At 38.3% G+C, this 19422-nt stretch overlaps 2 protein-coding genes across 4 annotated transcripts in view; one reads left to right on the top strand and one right to left on the bottom strand.

Moving 5' to 3' along the window:
- Positions 1-8777, bottom strand: part of DHX57 (DExH-box helicase 57) — a 55795-nt gene extending 47018 nt beyond the window's left edge. Inside the window, exon 1 of one of the 2 annotated variants that reach the window (XM_081068684.1) lies at positions 8629-8777. The gene's annotated coding sequence lies outside the window, so the exon portion shown is untranslated. The remainder of the gene's footprint in view (positions 1-8628) is intronic. The other variant, XM_081068685.1, reaches the window with a different exon arrangement.
- A 31-nt stretch (positions 8778-8808) lies between these two features.
- Positions 8809-14430, top strand: MORN2 (MORN repeat containing 2). Of its 2 annotated transcripts, none has more exons than XM_081068686.1 (4): positions 8809-8949; positions 11565-11671; positions 12401-12537; positions 13680-14430. In XM_081068686.1, exons 3-4 carry the CDS (start codon positions 12401-12403, stop codon positions 13780-13782), a joined length of 240 nt encoding a protein of 79 aa, XP_080924812.1. In that variant the 5' UTR covers positions 8809-8949; positions 11565-11671; the 3' UTR covers positions 13783-14430. The 2 variants fall into 2 exon arrangements, with proteins under 2 accessions (XP_080924812.1, XP_080924813.1); XM_081068687.1 differs by lacking the exon at positions 8809-8949 and adding an exon at positions 11098-11142 and having other exon boundaries at positions 13680-13921.
- The last annotated feature ends 4992 nt before the right edge of the window (positions 14431-19422 follow it).

Genomic DNA, 19422 nt, shown 5'->3' with positions numbered 1-19422 from the left:
AGAGGAGGCAGAGACATATGGTAGAGAACTGAGTTGTCTGGCTTGGGACAGAGGTTGGAGAGGTGGCTTTCTCCTGGATGGGGGAGCTGGTGGAGGTGGAGGCCACTGTTCCTTTGCTGAGCCTTCCCCCTTCCCGGCATGCGAACATGGGTGGCCACCATTTCTGAGGCTCCGCAGTTCGTTCACCATGGCCTGGTGATTCAAGACCCGGACCCACCCAACTTACGGGCACACCAGCTGCTTTTCGTGGCTTTTTTGTGCAGACCACCTGCTTTGGCTCAAGCTGCAGAATTTCCTAGGGTCTCTCAAAGGTTCTCAGAACTCAGACAAGCAGCATCTGGCTTGAGCGTGTCCTGTATCTTTGGCTGAGCATCCTTAAGCTCGGAACCAGCAGCAGCTGGTTTGGGTTCGCAGCTTGGCCTCTCAAGGTGCTTCCAAGCACAGCACGGGCAGCAGACATCTGCAGATTTCTTTGTGACTCCTGCCAGGTGGCCCCGGGTGGGGCACGGGTTGTGCCTGAACTTGACCTAAAGCGGATTCCCTCCAAGGTGGTCCTGGGGTTGGCACCCTCAGTGGCCAGCTTCAAAACAAGAAGGAGGCACCCAGCTGCCTCCAAGTATGACACATTCCAGGGGCAGGCACCAGAGTCCTGCTGAGGCAGATCCTACTCTGTAGGACCAGTCCCTGCACAACAACTCCTCCACTGTAGTCACGGCCAGTCCTCACAACCAGAGAGCCCAAGGGCCAGACCCTCCCACTGATGTGCAATTATCAACCAAGGCTCAACTACAAGGGGAGGGCATACACAACACACACAGGGGACACACCTGGAGTGCGTGACTCAGGTGACCAGAAAGACTGCGCCACTGAACCCCACGGCACACCTACTACATAAGGCCACTCTCCTAAGACAGGAAGATATAGCAGGCCTACCTAATACCAAACACAGTGAGGCAGCCAACATGGGGGAGACAAAGAAACATGTCCCAAATAAAAGAACAGAACAAAGCTCCAGAAAAAGAACTAACAAAATGGAGATAAGCAATCTGTCAGATGCAGTTCCAAACATTGGTTATAAAAATGCTCAATGATCTCAGGGAGAACTTCAACAGAGAGGTAGGAAGCATAAAAATGGAGATGAGAACCATAAAAAAGAACCAATCAGAAACAAAGGATATAATAACAGAACTGAAGAATACACTATAGAGAATCAACAGTAGATTAGATGAAGCAGACGATCCAACCAGCAATGTAGAAGGTAAGATAGCAGAAAACACCCAACCAGAACAGCAAAAAGCAGAAAGAATCCAAAAAATTGAGGAGAGTTTAAGGGGCCTTTAGGACAATATCAAGTGTACCAACATTCACAGTATAGAGGTACCAGAAAGAGAAGAGAGACAGCAAGGAATTGAAAACCTATTTGAAAAAATAATCACAGAAAACCTCCCAAACCTGGTGAAAGAAATAGACATGCAAGCCCAGGAAGCACAGACAGTCCCAAACAAGATAAACCCAAGGAGACCAACATCAAGACACATTATAGTTAAAATGCCAAAGGTTAAATACAAAGAGAGAATCTTAAAAGCAGCAACAGAAAAGCAGTCAGTTACCTACAAGGGAGCCCCCATAAGACTGTCAGCTGATTTCTCAACAGAAACTTGGCAGGCAAGAAGGGAGTGACAGGAAATATTCAAAGTGATGAAAAGCAATGACAGACAACCAAGATTACTCTACCCAGCAAAGCTATCATTTAGAATTGAAGGACAGATAAGGAGCTTCCCAGACAAGAAAAAGCTGAAGGAGTTCATCACCACCAAACCAGTTATTACAAGGAATCTTAGTGGGACTTCTTTAAGATGGGAGGGGGGTTAAGGATGGGAGAAAGAGAAAGTGATTAAGAAGTACAAATTGGTTGTTACACAGTACTCATGGGAATGTAGGGTACAGCATAGGGAATATAGTCAATAATATTGTAATAACTAGGTATGGTGCCTAGATCTAGTACCTAGATCGATAGGTACTAGATCTATCAGGGTGATAGATGGGAATGGGGTTGGGAGCAGGGTAAAAAAGGTGAAGGTGTTAAATACAAACTGGCAGTTAATACAGTATGGGGAATATAGTCAACAATGTTGTAAAGTTCATGTAAGGTACCAGACGGGCACTGGACGTAGCAGGGATACTTCATAGACTGTGTCCAATGCACTATACACCAGCAGTTGAAGTAAAATAATATTGAGTGTCAACTCTAACGAAATATATAGGTATATAGCCATGGGATGTGGAGTACAACATAGGGAAGATAGACAATGGTATTGTAACAGCTATGTAAGATGTCAGAGGGGTAGTAGCTGGGGGGGTGACTTGTCACTTTATGAGGGGTTTAAATGTCTAACTATTACATTGTTTTATACACCTAAAACTAATTTAAAAAACTATAGTACAAAGCTATAGTAATCAAAACACTATGGTATTGGTATAAAAACAGATACACAGATCAATGGAACAGCATAGAGAGCCCAGATATATATCTACACATATATAATCAATTAAATTATGACAAAGGAGCCAATAATACACAACAGGAAAAGAACAATACATGGTGTTGGGAAAAACTGGCCAGCCACATGCAAAAGAATGAAGCTAGACTACTGTTTTACATCATACACACAAATTAACTCAAAACAGATTAAAGACTCAAATGTATGACCTGAAACCACAGACCACCTGGAAGAAAACACAGGTGGTAAGCTCCTTGATATAGTTCTTAGTGATGATTTTTAGATCTGACTCCACAGGCAAATGAAACAAAAGCAAAAATAAACAAGTGGTACTACATTAAACTAAAAAGCTTTTGAGCAGCAAAGGAAATCATCAAAAAAATTAAAAGGCAACCTATTAAATGGAAGAAAATATTTGTAAATCATATACCTGATAAGGAGTTAATGTCCAAAATATATAAAGAACTCATACAACTCAACAGCAAAAAAATTAAAAACCCAATCTGATTTAAAAATGGGCAGAAAGAAGACATACAGATGGTCAACAGGTACATGAAAAGATGCTCAACATGACTAATCATCAGGGAAATATAAATCAAAACCATAATGAGGTATCACCTCATAACTGTTAAAATGGTTATTATCAAAAAGACAAGAAATAACAAGTGTTGGTGAGGATGTGGAGAAAAGAGAATCCCTGTGCACTGTTGGTGGGAAGGTAAATTGGTGCAGCCACTATGGAAAACAGTATGAAGTTCCTCAAAAAATTAAAAATTGAACTACCATATGATCCAGCAATTCCACTTCTGGATATTTGAAGAAAATGAAAACACTAATTTGAAAAGATATATACACTCCCATGTTCACTGCAGCATTACCTACAATAGCCAAGATATGGAAACAACCTAAATGTCCATCAATAAATGAATGGATAAAGAAAATGTTGTATATATACACAACAGAATACTCAGCCATAAAACAGAATTAAATCTTGTCATTTGTGACAACATGGATGGACCTTGAGAGCATTGTGCTAAATAAGTCAGCTAAAGACAAATACCGTATGATTTCACTTATAAGTGGAATTAAAAAAAAGAAAAACCAAGCTCTTAGATATAAAAAACAGATTGGTGGTTGCCAGAGGGGGTTGGGGGTGCGTGAAATGGATGAAGGGGCCAAAAGGTACAAACTTCCAGTTACAAAATGAGTTAAGTCATGGGGATGTAATATACAGCATGGTGAGTACAGTTAATAATACTGTATTGCATATATAAAAGGTGCTAAGAAAGTAAATCTTAAACATTCTCATCACAAGAAAAAAAATTTTGTAACTAGGTATGGTGACAGATGTTAACTAGACTCACTGTGGTGATCATTTCACAATATGTATAAATACTGAATCATTATGTTGTACACCTGAAACTAATACAATATTATATGTCAATTACACCTCAATTAAAAAAAACATGATCAAACTATATGCTGTCTACTTATCACTTTAAATTCAAAGATACAAATAAATGAAAAGTAAAAGGATAGAAAAAGATAAATTCTGCAAACAGCCACCACAAGAAAGCTAGAGGGGTTGTGCTAATGACAGACAAAACAGACTTTAAAGCAAATCATGTCACTAGAGATAAAGAAGGAAGACGTAACAACTATAAGCATAAACGCACCTAATAACAGAGCACCAAAATACATGAAGCAATAACTGACAGAAATGAAGGGAGAAATAAACAATTCAATAATAACAGTACGAGACTTCAATACTCTACTTTCAAGAATAATAAAGCAACAACTAGATAGAAGATCAACAATGAATAGAAGATTTGAAACACAGTATAAATCAACTAGACCTAAGAGATAGCTTTAGACCATTCTACCCAATAACAAACATTTTTCTCATGTGCAGAAGGAAACATTTCCAGTATAGACCATGTTAGGCTATAAAATAAACCTCAAAAACTTAAAAGAGAAATAATACAAAGTATGTTTAGCAACCAGTGGAATAAAATTAGAAATCAAAAGCAGGAAAAAAACTGGGAACTCACAAATATGTGGTAATTAAAATAGGTCTCTTGATATTCCTTTTTCAAAATCCTTCATAATTATACATATTTACTGATTGTCTATTTTATGTTTATCTCCCTCCTTTTCCCCTTCTCAGAGAACTCTTTGAAGACAAGGATTATGTCTATTTTGATGAAGACTGTACCTCTAACATACAATAGGAATTCAATATGTTCTTGTGGACTGAATGCCTGAAGGTTGCATAAATGACTGATATGAGAATAGAGATTTGTTTATTTATTATTCGTTCCACAAATATTTGTTGAGTACTTATTATGTGCCCAGTTCTAGGGATATAACAGCAAAGACAAAATTCCTGCCTCATGAAGCTTACCTTCTAGAGGGTAAGACATACAATAAACAAATAAATAGATTTATAACATCAGTTAAGTGCTATGAAGAAAAAGAAAAACCCCAAGGCTGTTATTTAAGGTGGAATGGTCAGGTAAGACTTCTCTGAGATCATTTTGAGCAGACACCTGAACACACTGAGAGAATGAGCCATGAAATATTTGTGAAAAGAGCATCCTACGCAGAAGCAGCAACAGATTCAAAGGTGCTAAGTCCAGAACATCTTTGATACAATGGACTTTGTTTGATTCATGTACGACGTCTGGAGGGTCTGTAGTGAAGTGAGGAAAGGGGATGAGCTCAGACAGCAGAGAGGGCCACATAATCCCCAGGAAGGACTTTGACTTTTAGTCTAAATACAGTAAGTCCTCACTTAGGGTCTGTGACTATAAGCGAAATGACACATAATGAAACCAATTTTAGTGAAGGCTAATGGATGGATATAAACAAGATTTAAGTTCCCACATCTCATCAACATTATAACGAAATGAAGTTGAACTAAACGACATCATTCGAGGACCTTCTGTATAATAGGAAGTCACTATAAGAGCTGAAGCCAAAGTTTGATATGACTGAGTTATGTGTTTTTTTTTTAAATTTATTGGGGTGACAATTGTTAGTAAATTTACATAGATTTCAGGTGTACAATTCTGTATTACATCGTCTATAAATCCCATTGTGTGTTCACCACCCAGAGTCAGTTCTCCTTCCATCACCATATATTTGATGAGTTATGTTTTAAAACAGTTTCTCTAGCTGCTATGTGAAGAATAAAAAGATTGTGTGTGTGTGGTCAGCAGTGAGGAGAAACCACGAGGCCAATTAGGAAACCACTACAGTTATTCAGCCTAGAAAAAGTTACAGTGGGTTGGACTAAGGTGGGAGCAGTGGATTTGAAAAGTGGTCCTAGATTCTGAATATATTTTAAAGGTAGATGTGATAGGGTAGGTAGGAAGTTAGAAATGAGCAGAAGGAGGGAACCAGCCCCAGTGAGGAGGCCCCTTGCAGCTGCTCCTTAGGTCACTTAGGTCACAGACATCCTGCGCTACAGGATATCATAAACAAAGGTGGGCACAAAACAACTAGCTCAGCAGGATAGCAGGCTCACACCTGCCCCTAAAGCAAGAAGAAGGAAAAATGCTGTAGAGAGATGGGAAAACGTCCCCCTTATCAGAATGTATATCCTAAAAAACAAAAAGAAAAACAAACAAGAATGTACATCCTGTTTCTCAGGGCCACTGTGAAGCCCTGAGACAAATTTGGGAGCAAGAAGGGAGTACAACGCACACCAGCTGAGAGAATGAGAGATACTAGGGAGGGACAAGGGGAAACACTTCTACCCATAGAAATAAAAACTCTCAAGCAATGTAAGAAGAGGCTGCTTTCCCCTCTCTAGGGATGGCCTGCTCCATAATCTTTGGTGTATCTGCTTTGCTAACAAACTTCTTACGATCCTATGCTTGCACAAACTCTCCTGACTGAATTCTTTCCCTCAGGAAGACAAGAACTGAGAGGTACAATCGTCACATCGGGAACAGATGGAGACAGGGTTTGAAACAATCGTTTGACTCCAAAGCTGAAATTCTTTCCACCGTATTGTCTCCTTACCACACGTACCTTGTATCTCCAATTCAAAGGATAATCATAAGCTGACCCCACACCCCTTAGATTTGTGCCTGGGTCTTAATTTATAAATGTAACTGAGTGACAACACAGAGAGTTCAATGCTATTGAAAGAAAAGTTTAGGCATGGCCAGATGGCTCAGTTGGTTAGAGCACCAGCTCTCAACAAGGTTGCTGGGTCAATTCCCACATGGGATGGTGGGCTGCGCCCCCTGCAACTAAAGGCTGAAAACAGTGACTGGACCTGGAGCTGAGCTGCGCCCTCCACAACTAGATTGGAGGACAACAACTTGAAGCTGATGGGCCCTGGAGAAACACACTGTTCCCCAATAAAATTTGGAAAGAAAGAAAAGAGAGAGAGAGAGAGAGAGAGAGAGAGAGAGAGAGAGAGAGAGAGAGAGAGAGAGAGAGAGAGAGAATGAATGAATGAAAGAAAAGTTTAGTGTTACAGTTCCCTTAAGGAGAGGATGCCATGCCAGGAGGGCCAGGAGGGGCCACGGGGGGGTGGGGGGGTGGGGGGGACTCCATAAGCGGACAGGAAGGAGCCAGGGGGAGACATATGACAGCCTTTCTGGGATTTCCACAGGAAATAGTGGGCAGGGTAAACAGTTTGAATAAGTCCAGCAGGCTTTGAGGGCAAGGTGATTATCTCAACTTGCCTGGTGCCTGGTGCCTGGCCCTGGGTTGATTTCAGGGCAGGGGAAACTTGGAGGTGGTTGGAGGTATGTACTCCAGATTGGCTGGTGTGCCTATGAATGAAAGGTGTGTTCACAGGTCAGTTGTTAGCTATCCCTAGGCGGGCAGTTTCTTCCTGACCGGCTAGGCCTCCAATGTGTCAAAACAATAAAATACGGAAAACAAAGAATATAATTAATACATTTTTTTCAATCCAAATTTTACAAGTGTCCTGACTCCAGATCCTCTTAGAGAAGAATATCATAAGAAGTCTAACTACCTCAAATTATCTGAAAAAGTCACATATATATACACACACGTATATATATATATATTTTTTTCTTTCCACAAAAACATAGTGTCATTAAAAGCATAACAGGAGACCAAAACAGTGGAATGAACTGAATTCCGTAAAGTTGTGCATTGATAATTACCTATTATTTCTAAAACTTAGAAAAAGGGAAAGGATATACAAGTCAGAAAGGTTAGAACTTCATCTCAAAAACCACCCATGCAAGGTAAATTTGTGTAGTAAGAAACATTAGGAAAAAAGCAAGAAAGCATTGTGCTCTGATTTAAAGAGGAGCTAGCCAACCAGACCAAGCCACAGCAAGCCTGTCTAACCAGCGACCAACAACGTGTCTCACACCGCCCCTGAAAATGTTACCTTTACAACCTGATCTGAGATCTGCTCTGAAATTCTGGATGAAAACTTGCTGGCTGTATCCAATATGACTCTCCTCAGATATTTTCCAAGGAATAGGAATGAGGTTACATAATCCACATGGATAGATTCCACTATTCTATTCCATTTAGCCTGGGAAGATTCCAACTAGCTTTTTCCCCGGGGACGCAGGGACCTAAGTCTGATTTGAAGAGCATCCTTTGTTTCACATTCAAGTTTGGCTGCCAGAAACAGAATCGCCAAGCTGGGCACTGCACACTGGTACACACCACTCCCCTGCCAGGCACACCTCTGACTGACCCCATGCACCCAGCTCCGTGCAGATACCCAGACCTGGTACCTTCCTTTCAGCATACATCGCCCCAATCCTCTTCCAATAGCCACTCATGGAGACAGACAGGAAACGGAATCTCAGCCCCTCCAATCCAACCCTTTACCCCACTCCGAGCCTGAATTCAGCTCCCCTGCCTCCAGCCTGATCGTGGACAAACTGAGTTGCCGACCCCCGCCCGGCCCGGTCCCAGCGTCTGGGATCCGGCTGGTCCAGACTCACCGGCCCCAGGAGCCAAACAGGCTGGGTCCCAGCAGGCCCCGGAAGCTGCCCCGACCCTGACCACTCGGAGAGAGGGAGGCGGTAAAAGGGTCCGCACACTGACAACCAGGGTGACGTACAGACCACGCACACGAACACACAGCCCTTGTCCGCGGAAAGGGAGGCCGTACCGGATCGCAGCGCTGCTTCCCGGGGCGACTGTCAGGAGGGAGCGTCCAGGGGGGAGAGATCCCACCAGACGGAGCCTCTCTCACGGACCGCACCTGGAGCAGCTCCGCCGCGGCCCAGCAGCGGCTCCACCACCCTGACGCCTTCTCATTGGCTCAGCCTTGGCCCTTCCAAATCCGCTTCCGGGTGAAAGGTGCCTGGTCGCCCGAGCAACCGAGTCGCGCTGGGCGCTGTGATAGCGCTTGGTTTCCTCCGGGCCGCAGAGCTGGCGACTCGGGAGGAATCGCAGAGTCAAGAAAATGTCTCCGGCAACTCTCTGTCAAGTGAGTGGCCCTCCTCCCAACGTCCCGAGCGGGAAAGAGCGCATTTAAGAGGAGCTCGCGCCGGAGCTGGGCCCCTGGTAACTCCGGTACCGGAGTGACATATTTCCTGAGCGTCTATACTAGCGATGGGAGGGGGCGCGGAGAGCCCCTGGCCTGGAATCCGGAGACCCGGATTCTAGCTTGGATTTTGACCTTGATGTACTGTTGGGATACCTTAGGCAGGTGCCAACCTCTCTGTGTTTCAGTTTCCTCTGTAGTGCCAGACTATCTCCATCATTAGGCTCCTTCTAGCTCTAACAGTCCAAAAGTTTCCAATGTGGAACCATTTAAGAGCAATTGAAAACAGTGCGGTTTCTTGTACGGTCAAGTTAAGTGCTCTGCTTAATAAGTATAACAATTGCTTCCCAAGTGCCATTCATTCATTAGACGTTCAATTTCTACTAGTTAAGTACTAATCACTGAGCTGGACACTAGGGTGAAAAGAGAGATTTGACTAATCCGTGATCCCTGCCCTAGTCAAGCTGGGTATCATGATAGGGGAGTCTGGCACAAAAAGGGTTCTTTTAATAGGGCCCCAAGTACTATATAGTAGGGATAGGCCCAGAGTGTTGTGGGGGCTCCGAAAGGAGTCTGGGGTGAGGGGAAATAAGAAAGGCTTTGCTCAGGTGATACCTCTGTTTTTCTCTGGGCCTCTTTCTGTGAAAATTTTTCAACCTGGTGTTCCAGTTCACTACTTTTCAACTGTATCCATTCTTCTATTCAGCCCTTCTAAGGAGTTTTATTTCACCAATTATATATTATTCATTTCTTAGACTGCTAATTGTTTTTCATAACTACCTATTCCTGTCTCAAGGATACTATACCCTCCTTTTCTGAGGATGTCACAGTATTTTAAAGCCTTCTCCCTACTGTGTTATTAACTCTGTTTCCTCAGAGGGGATGAACCTCTAGCTTTTCTCAACTGGCTCTTCAATTAGTTTTTAAATTAAAATCAGTCTTCTTGCCTCATTCATAGAGATTCTGGTTCAGTAGTATAGGGTGGAGCCTGGGAACTTGCATGCATGCCAGGTGGTTCTGATGCAGAGGCCACACTTTGAATAACATTCTAGTCTTAGAAGTTATTATCTTATCAACATAAATGCTTTATTCAGTATTGGAAAATTTTAGTTTCTAATGTTTTGGTCCACTAACTGTCCCAGGGCTCTAAGGCATTGGAAAACCAGTCATTGTTTTTCTTTCTTTTTACCTTGTTTTCGTTCCAATGTCATATATAACCCCTTCCTCACTTACTAGCTTTATTATCTTTTCCTCCTTCTGCCAAATCAGATTCCTCACTCCACCTTCCCTCTGAGACAATCGATAGACCATATAGGCTACCCAAGAGAAATAAAAACATACGTCCATATAAAAATTTGTACCTGAATGTCCATAGCATCATTATTTATAACAGCCAAAACTGGAAACAACCCAGCTGTCCCTCAACTGATGAATGGATAAACAAAATGTGTTATTTCTGTACAATGGACTATTTATTATTCAGCAATAAAAAGAGATGAAGTACTGATACATGCTACAACATGGATGAACCTTGAAAACATCCTAAATAAAAGAAGCCATTCACAAAAGACCACATGTATTGTAAGGTTTCAGATATATGAAATGTCCAGAATACGCAAATCCATAGAGACAGAAAGTAGATTAGTGGTTGCTAGGGGCTGGGACTAGGGTAGGGTTGGGAGGAAATTAAGGTAATGGAGAGCAACTGCTAATGGGGTACATGATTTCTTTTTGAGATGACTAAAATATTCTAAAATTAGATTGTGGTGATAGTTACACAATTCTGAATATTCTAAAAACATTGAATTGTATACTTTTAAAGGGTAAGTTTTGTGGTATGTGAATTATATATTAATAAAGCTGTTATAATAAATAAACAAATACATAAAAATAGGTCATCTAGACAAAATTATTTATTTCCCCAGGACCTTACACTCACTAAACAATGGAATGCCGAGTAATCATGATATGCTTGTGATCATATGAAGTGAGTCTATTTGATTAGCTCTTAAAGCACATTTTTTATAGGTCTTATGGCATAAAAATATTTGTTTATGTGACTTTTCCTAAATCTTTTTAAAACAGCTGCAGAGGTGTATAAAATAAACTTTATATTTCCAAATGGAGACAAGTATGGTAAGCATACATTTCAATTTTTCTATACAGACAGTATAGACATTTCAATTTTTCTATACAGTTAAATAGCTTAAGAGTAAAAACATGAGACTGTCACATTTTATAAAACTACTATTGGGATAATAACTCCATTAAATAAAATAACATGGACATACTAATAGATGAATAGATTTTAAATCTAAATTCTAATGTTAAGTTTAGGCAGTATGGTTTGGTAACCTATGGGATCTGTCAATCTTCCTGGTCCTTGGGTCTCGATGATTACAAGACCTTCTAAGCTCCTCATCTCTGGTCTCATTGGTTTCAGTGCTAGGGAGCCAAAGAGACCCATAGGTGAAGTTGTGATTAGATCTGAATGTTATTTAATTATTTAGTCAAACAGCATTCCCATATATAATCTTCATTATTTTTCTCTTGTTTAGATGGTGATTGTACAAGAACATCTTCTGGAATTTTTGAGAGAAATGGAATAGGTATCCATACCACTCCTAATGGGATTGTCTACACAGGAAGCTGGAAAGATGACAAGGTATTATTGTTGACCTGAATACCGACAGTGACTGAGTAAACCTAGGTTAAATGATTCCAGGCATTTCACCATCAATCCAAAACACATATGAGTAGACTATACAACAAAAAAAAAACCCAAATGATTATAGTTAACATACATGAACGTGAGTAACATTAAACTCATGCAGAGAGCTAATTGTCATCACTATCTTTCTAATCTCGCCTATTCAGTGAGTAAAGCCAAACTCATTACATAATTTTTTCGTTTAATCCTCAAAACAACCTTGTGAGTAGGTACCACTAATACTCTAATTTTACAAATGAGGTAAATCAGGCTCAGATTTCTTGCCCACCTAATAAGTAATTAAACAAGAATGTGTACTCAGGTCTGCTCAAAAACAATTTTTGTTCTCAACAACTTTTGTATTGTTTCCTGGGCTAACTACACTGGTTGCCCTTTATGATTTTTGATATGTTCAGAGTATCTCAAGGACCCTAGTATCATGATCATAGTGTGCAAACCATGAAGTTCAGATGCCCCAGCAACATTTGACTTGGGGGAGCTTCACAGAGAGATATATCTGAAGGACAATGATTCAAATGTTGCCTTATTTTTTATGGAAATAAAGGCTTAATACAATGATCGATTAAATAATAATTAAATGGATGACAGACATGTGTACATTTTTGAAGTGTTTTAGGGAAACTGAAGGTTGGTTACTAAGGTCATTTCCTTTGTTATACACAGATGAATGGTTTTGGAAGACTCGAGCATTTTTCAGGAGCAGTGTATGAAGGGCACTTTAAGGACAATATGTTTCATGGACTGGGGACTTATACATTCCCAACTGGGGCAAAGTACACTGGAGATTTCAATGAAAATAGGTACGCTTAAAATAATACGTCACTGCAGTTCTAAAAGATTCTTTTCAGGCATGTTTGCTTAACTATTATATTTAGTAAATGCTAAATATTCTTTTGTAATATATTTTGTTAAAATATATTTATATTTAGTAAGAAATGTTGGGTTATTTATAAGAAAACAATCTTATGAGATGCTAAGATCATCACAAGCCTCCAAAAGAAAATATCATTCATGGTGGTAATCTATTAGACTTTTCCTCTTGACTCCTCTATTCATATAGAACCTTTTGCAGTCAGCTTGGAAATGGAAAATTTGTTGCAATTATTGAGAAAATTTAAGCCAAAAATTACTTTCACTTGAAATATCTTGATAATTTTTTTAAAAAGCAGCCTTGGGGATAATTTTATAATTGTTTATTTCATTTTGACCTGATGTGTGTGTACATTTTTACAAGGCTAATTTTAAAAATGTAAGTAAAATTAGTTAATTTTCAAATTGTAGAAAGCTTAATCTTTACAAGCTTAATCTTCTCACTGAGTACCATGTCACTTCATCCAGAGGTTCATGTTCATTTATAAATACCCCTTTATTATTTCCAGAATTGAAAATGCAGCCTAATTGTTATGAAGGGGTTGATGTGAATACATTTTGAGGAAAGAAAATTGTTCAGTTATATTGACTCCAAATCTGTGATAATAAAACATAAGTTTTTTTCCAGTAATGTTAATAAAGGGAGAAAAATGTAACCTATGGAATAAAGGTCTGTTTATTTATATGAAGTGTATTTTTTCCACTCCAAAGAGTCCAAGGAAACACCAGCACAGAGCCCAGCACCTCTAATGTAGTTGATGGTCAGTAAATAAATGCACTAATACAAATTTTTCATTTTTAAACTGATTGTTTTGATTTTGTGTAATCTTAGCATATGTGATTCTAAAATCCTGGACACCAAAATTTGTATAATGACAATGTTTGTTTAGAATAGTAATAGTTTTTTGTAGGATATGAAACTAGAATTCCATGTTTAAAATCAAAGTTTGAAAGTGGAAAGATACAATTCTTCAGACATAGTCTATAATATGTCACAGATTAGATAATCTAATGTCTGGACTGTAAATTCTTGGTCTTGGTTAATGACCAAACTTATTTTTTACTATTGCAGGGTGGAAGGTAAAGGACAATATACTGATATCCAAGGACTAGAATGGTGTGGTAACTTCCATTTCACAGCTGCTCCAGGCCTGAAACTAAAGCTCCACATGTAGATAGATATTCTGCACTGAAGTTTTAGTGTGGTCATGGAAGCTTTTAGTTGTAAGGAAAACAATTAAATCTGTCATCTGAAATAACTCCATACACTACCTCTATGTAATAATTTTGCCAATAAAACCATCATTCACTTATACTTTTTTTAACTTTATTTTCATCATCTTATAATTAGTTTAAAATAAATTATGTGATTCAGTTGAGAGTTTGCGCATTTGAATAAATACAGCTGAACTATCCAAATCTTGACAAGGTCAATTTCCAATCCTGTGCCTGAGTTTTGTCATCTTTAAAAAGTATATTAGGGGGCGGCCAGTTAGCTCAGTTGGTTAGAGCACGGTGCTCTTAACCACAAAGTTGTCGATTCGATCCCCAATGGGCCACTGTGAGCTGCGAAACTAAATTGAAACAACTACTTGACTTGGAGCTGATGGGTCCTGAAAAAATACACTTAAAATAAATTTTAAAAAGTTAAAAAAGAAAGTATATCTATGTGTTAAAGGGAACTATCGAGAAAATGAAGACAATTCAAAGAATAGGAGAAAATATTTGGAAATCACATTCCTGATAGAGGTTTAGTTTCCAGAATATGTAAAGAACTCATATGTAAATGTATATAAATAAAAAGAACCCACTTTAAAAATGGCCAAGGATTTGAATGAATACTTCTTCAGAGAAACATTCAAATGCCTAATAAGCAAACAAACAGATGCTCAACATCATTACTCTCTAGGGAAGTACAAATGAAACCCCCAGTAAGATACCACTCACAATCACTAGGTTGGCTATATTTAAAAAGACAGACAATAACAAAGGTTGGCAAGGATGTGCAGAAATCGGAAACCTCAAACATTTCTGGTGGGAATGTAATAGTACAGCTTTTTTGGAAAACAGTTTTTCCAAAAGTTAGACATATAGTTACCATATGACCCAGCAAATCCTAAGTATGTACCCAAGAGAATTGACTTATACTGGAAACAATATTGGAAACAATGGATAAACAAATACTGATGAATGGATAAACAAATATGGTATATCTATACAATGGAGTATTCTGCTAGAAAAAGGAATGAAATACTGACATATGCTACAACATCAATGAACCTTAAAAACATTGTACTGAAAGAATCCATTAACAAAAGGCCACATATTGTACAGCTGTCATGTGAAACGTCCAGTTGATTAGTGGCTGCCAGGGGAGGGAGAATTGGGAGACATGGGGTTTCTTTTGGAGGTGATGGAAATGTTCTAGAATTAGTGGTGATGGTTACATAACCTTGTGAATACTAAAAACCACTGAATTGTTCACATTAAAAGAGCAAATTTTACATAAAAGTGAATTATATCTCAATTTTCTAAAAACTAGACCTTTGTGTTCTCACATATAATATAGACAGCTTCTTTACCTTCTATCTAAAATAATTTTAAAATTACCAGAACAGTACATGACAGCTATATATTAAAAATAACAATAAAGACCTGAGTGTTTTTTGCTGAAACTGTTTTCCTAAAACATAAAAAATGGTTTATGTAATAGATAACTTCTCTATCATATTTATTCAAAAACCTTACTCAATTTTATTTCTCAATGTATCATTGCCAAAAACATTTTTATTTTTTGTTGTACTATAAATCTGTTGAAATGCGTTTTAAAATATTGAAATTGGAATGGTATTTTTGTTAGTTTCTCATAATAATAGCTTTGTATTTCATTTCAAAAGACTGTTATTTTAAAAATTAGACATTTTTGGATCAGTTGCTTAGCATTAATTGGTATGACTTTAGAATTAAGTATTGTACTGGAATTTATAAGAGGATAAATACTGGACAAGTTAAGGTAAGGTGAGAGGATATTTTCCAGGACCAGGACATAATAATATAACACAAATTCAAAATTTCTGAAAAGTACAGCAACATCTCACCTGTATTGCAAACTAAAATTTGCCCGGTGTTTTTCTTCAAATTATTTAAAGTAGCAAGATACATACTTTGCTTTTAAAATCTTTAACGTTTTATTGATATATAAATAACTTTTTAATGCTCAAGCTTCCAGTTTTCTAAGATAACAAAGTCATCACACTTAAACAGTTTTCTTTCTTTTACTCCTTGAAACTAAATGCAGTGCACTTATTTGATTAGTTGATGCTAGAATTTGACCTGGAGCTTATATAATTAGAAGAGACACTAGTTTTCCTCATTTAAAAACCTACTTAACTTATGACAGTCTCGTTTCTGGGGAAGTCAACCCTCTCTACAGCTTCTTTTTATAACCTTTAAGTTAATTCAGAATCCAGATAAGCCTTGATCTGAGGATGATATAATCATGGCAAGCACCATGAGGTAAGTGTGCTTTTATGTGCTTTGGGAGGCATTGAGAGGGGAAATGTTTTCAAAAGAGAAGAAATACCATCACTCTTTAATTAGTAATTTTGATTCAAAATGTGCTAATATTAAGGCAGCCATCTAAAGAAATAACTTTTTATTCAAAGTTGTAACAATTTGTAAAACATTCATTTTCTTGCTTAGTTTTAAAATTCTGTCATCATCTGCCTTTGTTAGGTTGTCAACTAATGAAATGTTTGGAGACTGGAGTTTTGCACATTTTCATGTGTAATTGAAGCTGAGTTAAATTTTTAGAGCAATCTTAAAGGATGACAGAATTCTTGATTTTTGTAAACCCAACATGTATATGCCTCTTTGGGATTAAGAATATAGAATGAAAAAGATAGGAATGCAGAGAGGTTGATTTATGCCTTTTGAAACAGAGAAGGGACAGAGTTCATTCCTCCATATACAGAAAAATGTGTGCTGACATTAGTGAATCTTAATTCTAAACCCTTTGCAAGATTTTGGGAGCATAATGAAAAGAATTGAGTTTCACTTGAAAGCTTTCTAAGTGAGAATAGGATTCCATTATAATTAGTATTGCAATCACATGGGTTTTATGTGCTGAAACAATATTCTGAAAATCTAGAAATTTATTTTTTATTACCCTTTTGTCTTTTTTAATAGCACTTCTCAATACAAAATTATATCGATGCAAATGATACAACCATTTCATTGAAGGCACTTCTGAAGGATTTAATATAAATGATCAGAAATTTATACTACGGAAGTAATTTTTTGACACACATTTATTAAAAACAGTTTCTACGAATTTAATTAAAATCTACATTCTACTTAATATCATGGGCTCTGAAAAAGCAATCTAAACCAGTTTGAAACTTCAGAGGCTTTTGAAAGGAAGATGCTCATACTACTGTTAACTTTTAATACAAATACCATGGTTAACAGATAAGTGCCTGGTACAAATTTCTCCCTTCTGTTTTCTTTAATGGCAGTACTTCTTAACCATTTGGGGAGTCAAGGATCACTTTAAGAATCTTTGGAAACCAGCCCACCCTCTCTGCAAAAAAATATAAAATCACACAAAAACTTCCATGCCATTTCAGGAGATTTACAGATAGGTGAATTCCAATCTATGGACTCCGGGTTAGGAATCTTTGAGTTTGAGTTTTAGGGCTGGAGTATGAGTTGCTGAATATTTTTTTTAGTTTTAAGAATTTTATAAAATGTAAGAATCTTTAAGTTAATAATTCTTGCTAATTTTCTCTCAGGGACAATTCTGAAGATGCTGATTCTCCCATTGACCACCCCTCAATACACACACACACACACACACACACACACACACACACACACAATTTACATGAGAGTGAAACACAGTTTAATACCTGTAGTTTTGACAATCACATTACTGCTGCTTGTCCCCAATGACTTGATTAATCATTTGTTCTTTCAAGAGTGCCAGGAATTATCACCTTGGGAAATCATGGAAGAAGAAAATTCTCATTATTTTATTTGTAAGGTGCTTTCAGTGCCCCAAATAGATGCATTAAATCATAAATTGCTAAATATTACGCAAGACAGTCCTCTGATTGGTACGTTCATGATTATTTTGTCCTGCCCTTATTGAGGAAAGAGAGGTTAGTTAAGTATTAACATCCATTTAAGTCTTTCTAAATAATCAGAAAAATAAAAAGAGAAAGCGGCAGCCGATCAGATGTTCAAATTTGTCTAATTGAGAAAAAGCTCTAGAATTTATCCCCTGAGAATAAGAAAGTAGCAGTTTAGGATTTTGTTTTTTCTTTTGCAGGGGCTACTTATCTCAGAGCTATTTGAGAATACAGTGCCTTTATATGTGTCTATGCCAGATCTTTCCATTTTGCTTCAGGCTATGCTGGCATGGTTTTAGTGAGCAACGAAGAGACATATATTAGAAAATTCTTATGCTCTCTAGAAAGCCTCCTCTTTCTCTTAAATGATTACTGGATTCCTTATGGAGAGTGTGGATGGGAGGGGTGGGTAGAGATGGCACATAATGGAGGGTAAAGAGATAATTGGGGAGAAGCGGAAGATTCTTACTGTGTAAGGAACTCAGACACCTGCTATTTACCATAACCCCTGGGCAAAGGATGAACAATGGGAAAGAAGGGATGGCTGCATTTCTTTGCTGAGACACTTTTCAATACTCTTTGCACATCTCATAGCAGTTATTCAGTGCACTCCCAATTGACAACTGGGGAAAATAAAAGTTAAGGCTCTGCTGAAATTGTAGAACCAATAAGTTCATTGTTACAGCATATTCAGCCTCCTTTTAGTTTCTTAGTTCAAGCAAGGGTAAAATAATTTTTAGAATTCTTTCATGGATATATTCTTTACTTCCGAATCTGAGAATTACAATCCAATTCTTTTTCCTGGGCAAAGCATACACGTAACTCATGCAGTCACCTTTGAAATGTTGCTTTGCTTCTGTCGGTGCCTTCCTTTCCTTCCTAACAGTCGCTTCTGTAATTCAGGTAATCATTATCTTTTACTTGGTTATTAAAGGCGTCTACTCAACTGGCCTTTTGCAGCTGGTCTTTCCAATACAATGCCACCAGAGGCATCTTCCTACTGAAGACCTGGGATCTGGTACTCGCTTAAAAACTTTCAGTGACTCCTTATTCTCTCCACTGCAGAGCAGGCTCCCAAGAAGATACTCAGGGCCCTGGATCTGTCCCCGATCTACCTGTCTGCCTTACCTCGTACTCTCCCCTCTGTGCTCCTGGGATCCCTAAATCCACCTCTACCCTGTAACTTTCTACCTCTGTTCCTTTGCTGATCCTGTTTCCCATCTCTACATATTGTTCAAAGCCCAGCTCAAATCCTATCTTCCCTGTGAACTTTCTCTAACCCCACAACTGAAACTCATCTTTTCTCTTCTGAAAGCTTTACTTTTCACTTTTCTCACTGAATCTGTCACAATTAACCACATGCTATAGTTATTTGTGTGTCTCATCTTTCCTATTAGGTTGGTGCAAAAGTAATTGCGATTTTTGCAATTATTTTTAACCTGCTAAACCACAATTACTTTTGCACTAACCAAATAGATTGTAAGCTCCTTGAACAATGTCATCTTTATATTTCTCCCAGCACCTGACACAATGCCTTTTACATGGTACATGCTTAATAAATGCTTGTCGAAGTGACTGTTTTTCCTGTAATCCACAAAAGAAGTTAAAAACTTGATTTTAGCCCCACTTCCTTTTTTTCTTCCCCCATAGAATGGCCCTGTTTCCCACTCTCTGGGAGCTCAA

The sequence above is a fragment of the Rhinolophus hipposideros genome (genome assembly GCF_964194185.1).
Source record: "Rhinolophus hipposideros genome assembly, chromosome: 12".
NCBI classification, from domain to species: Eukaryota; Metazoa; Chordata; class Mammalia; order Chiroptera; family Rhinolophidae; genus Rhinolophus; species Rhinolophus hipposideros.
The sequence above is the reverse complement of the archived record's forward strand: the minus strand, read 5'-3'. Positions and strand labels throughout refer to the sequence as shown.